The sequence below is a fragment of the Malurus melanocephalus genome, unplaced genomic scaffold, assembly GCF_030028575.1.
Source record: "Malurus melanocephalus ecotype Western Australia unplaced genomic scaffold, MMel_1.1 scaffold_114, whole genome shotgun sequence".
Taxonomy (NCBI): domain Eukaryota; kingdom Metazoa; phylum Chordata; class Aves; order Passeriformes; family Maluridae; genus Malurus; species Malurus melanocephalus.
The window spans coordinates 625604-631603 of record NW_026623346.1 but is presented as its reverse complement, the minus strand read 5'-3'; the positions used below and the strand labels follow the sequence as shown (position 1 = coordinate 631603).

At 39.0% G+C, this 6000-nt stretch overlaps 1 protein-coding gene across 1 annotated transcript in view; it reads right to left on the bottom strand.

Annotated features, from left to right (window-relative positions):
- Positions 1-3781: 3781 nt before the first annotated feature.
- The window catches only part of RRAS2 (RAS related 2), a 40294-nt gene continuing 38075 nt past the window's right edge, over positions 3782-6000 (bottom strand). Inside the window, exons 5-6 of the mRNA XM_057369688.1 lie at positions 5720-5838; positions 3782-5238 (exon numbers count right to left, since the gene is read on the bottom strand). Of these exons, the coding sequence (XP_057225671.1) occupies positions 5151-5238; positions 5720-5838 (207 nt within the window). The 3' untranslated portion in view covers positions 3782-5150. The remainder of the gene's footprint in view (positions 5239-5719; positions 5839-6000) is intronic.

Sequence of the window (6000 nt, the reverse complement as noted above, 5' to 3'; positions counted from 1 at the left end):
GGCTTGTAAAAGCAGGCACTTGAACTCTGCACAGGGATCCTGGTGGGAGCGGCGCTTCCCAGCGGCACTAAGGGCTGTCCCTGGTGCCACCTCGTGGTGATGCCTAAGAGATCCCGGGGCATTCCGAGAAGGACTCGTGTCCTACTCCTCCTCAGTTCAGTTGAACTGATGTGAAAACTGGTTTTAGTGCTAATCTACGCCTTGGACTAAGAGACCAGGAATTATGAGTTTTTAATCACCGTCCTTGCATTTTTGGTGCTTGCACATTGCTTACTAACTTACCCCTCCACAATACTTTCATGTCAGAAGCATTATTTTTAAAAGTAATAATTTAAGAAGTACTAATGTCACTCCAMATAAGTGAATATCAAATACTGCGTATCTCAATACAGCATGATCTGGCTGAAAAAGTAGCTGAACGGAGCAGTATTTACTTTCCAGCAGCAAGACAATGCATTTAATTCTACATGCTACTGGCTCACTGAGGAACATGACTATTCATCTTACATCCACTAATGAAATTTAGCTTTTGTATAGGACATCATTTGTCCTTTATATTTAATCCACAAGTCTCTCAAATCCTTCAAAATAACTGCAGCCTTAGAAGTCTGGAAGAGCAAGCAGAAAGCAAGCCTAGCACATATTCACAATATCGTTTCAGAATATTAAGTTTTCCTTGCAGGTAATCCCTTTTCCACAACTCTGTTCTCATTTAAAGTTCCTTATCTTCCTAGCTAAAGGCTAGTCCTGCTACTACCCATCCTCATTTCTGCACCTGAGCTGTTGTGTGCAAGTGTTTCCATGGTCAGAGCTCCACAAGAATATTTAAGTATCGAGAATTTAACCGAGTTGTCTGGCCTTCCAACATGTATACACAAGGCTGGGATGAAGACCTGGAACATACCTCTACTTACCCCCATGGAAAACCCAGAATTTGCCTCAAGCCTGCAATTTTAACTTGGCTTTACAACAGACCCAGGTAAGAAGGCAGAAAAAGCCACATTAACAAAGTGTTGAGAAGTGCATTTACTATCCAGGATGCTTTGAGCAAGAGCCCATCTTTATAATTTTAAGCCTTCATGTTTTGGCAGACTGCTGTCCTGCTGTGGGTCAATGCAGCATAGGAAACATTCCCATGGYCCCACATTTTCAGCTTGGTTGTTTTCCTGAATTCTGTTTGAGTGTTTCTTTTATCAYGGTTTTGGTACAGAAGGGTAATCTATGCCTAAACTAAGTGAAAATGCCTTCTGTTCAGCAGATGCCTGACCCTTTCCCAGCAACAAACTTGTAAAGAATAAGTGCAGATAATTTTTGGCAGTGCTGGGCTCATGGTGACTGACTTCAAGAGTCTCCAGTCTGGATTAAGCTCATCAAAGTCTTGTGACAAGATTACGTGGCAAGGCCAGTCAACAACTACCCTATGATACAGGTGAAATCTTGTCATATAAATGATGTCAGAATAACGACAGCCAATATTTTTGTTTGCATTCAGACTTGAATTTTATCAATGATCATTAACCACAAGGCCATGCTTTAAAGTCAGAGTTTTCCTTGGCATTAGGGGGAGTTAACACCTTCCAAATACACTTTGCCTTATTAACCCTTCCACAACTTTGAGATGAGGTCATCTCAAGCTCCTGTGCTGGGGTAGCCACCAGGCTCACTTGAGGCATTGATCCAATCATCTCTTCCCAGCACCTCTACAGGGCCAACAACCCTTGCCAAGGTCAGGAGGGGAGCCAGGAGCCTCCCTTCTGCAGAAAGAGAACAAGCATGGCCAGGGTGCATTGCATTATCTGTGGCTCTGTTGCTCCTGATAGGTCATGTCACAAAAAAGAGCAGATTTTAGAGGCGATGTAACACTTGTAGAATTTCTCCTCTTCACCTGAATGTTAGTTTGCATGCAAGTACTGATGGAGAGGAGTTGCAAGGTCAGAGAAAGGAAATATATTAATCACAGCAGCCATAAGGAACTAGAATACTCACATGGAAGTAATTCTTCCCCAAATCTGGACCACCCAAAAACTTGGCCAATTGCATAAGAAGGTTTTTGCCTATGAGCACATCAATCCCCCTCCTCATCCAGTGGAGCACCAGGTTCAGCAGTGTGAGATGCCAGAAATAGGAGTTATTTTGTGCTTTGAAACACAGATCCAGACTCTACGCTGTTCTCTAGGAAGATCAGGAGATCATTTCTGGGTACATTTTAAGCACYCCAGATTCCTAAATTGCAAGTTTAATAGATTTATGTATGTGGCCTTGAACTGAAGTAACTACAGACATAAGTAGTTTAACAAATTTTAAAGCATTTCTTCTGCCAGGAAAATTTTTAAGAAACTCTCTTGTGTTGTCAGCTAAACTCTATCCTACAGCAAGGTGGCAATGTTGTAAATTCACAACTACTCCAAGGCATATGGATCAGGGCTACTACTTTAAAAAAGATTAACAAGATCCCTATTATATTCTTTCAAGTACCASACCAGGGCAGAAGCGTAATTTTGCATCACTACCTTTAGCTGCAACCATTAGAAAAGCAAATCATTGAAATACCTTCTGCTGTTTTGAATTCACAACTACCTAGATCACCATTACCAGCCAAAAATCCCTATTACTTTTCTAGATATTTATTTCATGTTTGAAAGGTAGGACCTAAATGTCTACATGTGACATCTCCCTAAAATGCCCCACAGGAACCAGATTTGAAAAGAGATGATAACATTACACAGAGATTTCTTGGCACATTCTCTCCAAGAATGTTTTAGTTAATAAACTTAACACAGATTTGCATAGCAGCAGCTGGTGGTCCCCGGGCTGTCTATCTTGTTTGTAAGGTTCACCATGTTTACAATGTGGCTCAGCAGGTGTAGGTTGTTTAGCATCAACCTCCTCAGTTATCCATCTCTCCATGTGGAGCTTTATCACCTTCTCTATGAGTTACAAGGAGCTGCCTGTTAAAAAAAACTTATCCATATAACACTCTACTATTTAAAGCTGTTCAACCATGAGTGAAAGGTTAAAAAAGAAGGAAAAAAATTATAGAACCTAAAGACATGTTCACCTCATAAGTTCAGTCTCAGTACACATGCTGTAATCAGTTGTTTTAACTCATTCTAATGCCACATATTMAGTGATTTAACTCCAGAGAGCTTTACATAGTTAAGAAAACACGTGCTGTTTGCTACAGGCTGTAATTTCTTACATTTGACTTGAAAAATGCAATGCATCTCCCAAATGTGTTTCCACTGTGACTTCTTGTTTGAATCTTMCACACATTCCTCCTAAGTAGCCTTTCATCAACCAATAAATCCATYGGGGTGCGGAGGGGGAAGTTACCCACTCTATCAAAGTTGCATTACGCAAGGTAATCTAAATCACATTAAAACAATTTTAAATTCGTCTGCAATGCCTGGCAGTAGCTTTACTTCCAGGTTTAATGCCTTGCTGCTGTGAAGATACCTGGAACTTGTTTTAGCCCTGTTTTCCCAGGAGACATTTGCAGATTTATGGCAGAGCACCTGACAGTGAGCATAGCCTGAAAACACAAGGATCGTTGATTGGATCACTGACTACACACTTCATGCCAAAGCAAACATCAGCCTTTGTCACCTGTCATGACTTCAGTTGAAATGGCTTTTCTTTACTTCCAGGCCCGAAGAAGAGGTTGTGCAGACATGCATTGCTATTCCCTAGCCAGGTTCCATCACTCCCTTCTTACCCCACACCCCCAAAAAATGCAGGTTTTGGAAGAGATTCAGAAAGAGGCAGTGTGCTTACCCCCCAATAATGGTTAGATCATCTTTAATTCTAGCACCTGAAGTTATACAAGGGTTTGCTTCATAATCAAGTTTCAAAGAACTGTTGGACACATTCAGTTAAGGTGACAACTGTGCAATACCACTCAGTATTTCAATAGCAGGGACCATACTCTTGAATTGTTTAAACACAATCCACAGAACTCAAAATTAAACAACCATCCACAGCTTAACTAAACAATCAGTTAAAAGTCTTACAGTTTAATAATTCACATAATGGTCAGTCTTTAGTAAGGGATACTTAAATTCATTAAAACACAACACTAGATTTTATTCTATAGGTGTGCTGGGCAGGCACATAATTGGCCATTCTTGGGTATAACCGGGAGAGTAAGGAGAAATTTACCACAGTTTGGCAAATCCCACATTTTTGTCAGTTAAAAGTGAACTGTGAGAATTAAATACTCATCTTTACATATACACAAGTTATGCTGTGAAAGCATATTTGCTTACAAACATATAAAAATACTTGTTAACTAGTTTGATAAGAAAATAATGTATAAAAGTATATAGCAAAAACATTTAATCATCTCTGACAATGGAAAGATCAAATTCATTTTTATATCACATGAAACAAAAACAGCTACAATTTTAGTTTTCCTTAATCCCTTACCCAGAAATACAAAGGAAGACACAATTTGTTTTCAAACATGATGTGAAATTTCTTAATAAGCTAAAATGCCTCAATCCAGAATGAGCTCAGGTATTTGGCCATATCCTAATAGTAGTAGTAATCATCCTGTAGCTGTTCTGGATTCATAAAATAAATACAGTAGAATGTTTTGGCCACCGAAATAAAACTGCAGCATAAATGAGAGATGAGAATTTTTGCTGACAATGAAATTCAGTGTAGGTTTTTTAAGGCTAGCTGAATACTCAAGTCTAATTTAACTGAGGGCAAARCAAAAAAAAAGCCAATCCACCCCTTTTTTAAAAAGTATTCTCTATACTCCAATATAGGTCTCTGTAATAGCTAATGAAATGTCAGAAGTAAAAATAAATTAATTCACAAGAGACAACTTATGCATGACTTCAACACCTTGTCCTACGCGGTTTTGTTTCATCTCCTTTGCGAATAAAACTCCACAAGGTGCAAGCTCTGAAGGGAGAGAAGGAACTGTGGTATTAGAGAAGCAGCCTTAGTGTTTTGGTATGAAGTCTGCCCCAGGATGACCGAGTCTTCTTCAAGAACTATTCTGCCAGCTTCTTGGACTAAGGCTATTCTGGTGACCACTTTTAGGACATGCACATATAAGGCTAGACCAATACCAGAAGTGATGTAAAATGATGGAAAGAAAAAAAATAATCTGGCAGTTGATAGCTTGGTTCTTGGGATTCTCAGAAAATAACACAATGGCAGCCTTTCTTGTCTTTTTCTTTCCGTGTTGGCTCTGGTGAAGGAGGGCACTCTTGTTCCTGAAATTTCCTGGAAACAGGTATTTCAAATTAAATTCATAGCACCATTTTCAGGTTAATAAACATAACTACTGTATTTAACACTTTCTTTTTACACTTGCATGGGGAAAGCACTTTCTTTTTACATTCAATTTATGTCATTAAATAAGTGATAGTTTTTGAGTTCACCCTTTGATTTGGTTAGYTTTTTTTAAGAAACACAATTTTTTTACAGAAGGCCTGTCTCAGATTTAGTTTATCACATTTACTGTCTGAGTGATCAATAAAATCTGAAAGATTAAGGTGACAAAATTATCTTTCAAACAGGTATTAAATTCATGTAAGCATTTTTCYTAATGCACAGGAGTGTTTTATAATGGAGATCATTGGTCAAAGCTTAGAGGTAATAGTGGGCAGAACCTTCCCAGCAATTTCTCACTGCATTTCAACAACATTTGCTGCAGCTATCCATTAATATATGGACAGTAATTATCTGTTCTCAATTACCATACCTTATAACTCTGACAAGTTCATGAAAAGCTTGGTCTACATTCAATCTGATTTTTGCTGAGGCTTCCATGTATGTTACTTTAAGTTGCCGTGCCAGCTGCTGGCCTTCCTCTTGTGTCACCTGTAACAGACATCAGTCATTAAGCTCAAGGGCTCTACAAGCACGTTTGGATCAGCAGATGCTGCATGTGCATGTTATGGATCCCATTCCTTCAAACAATCACAGTTTTCACCCTGTCCACACAATGCACTGGTAGACATTTTTTAAAGTAAGTTTCTGCAA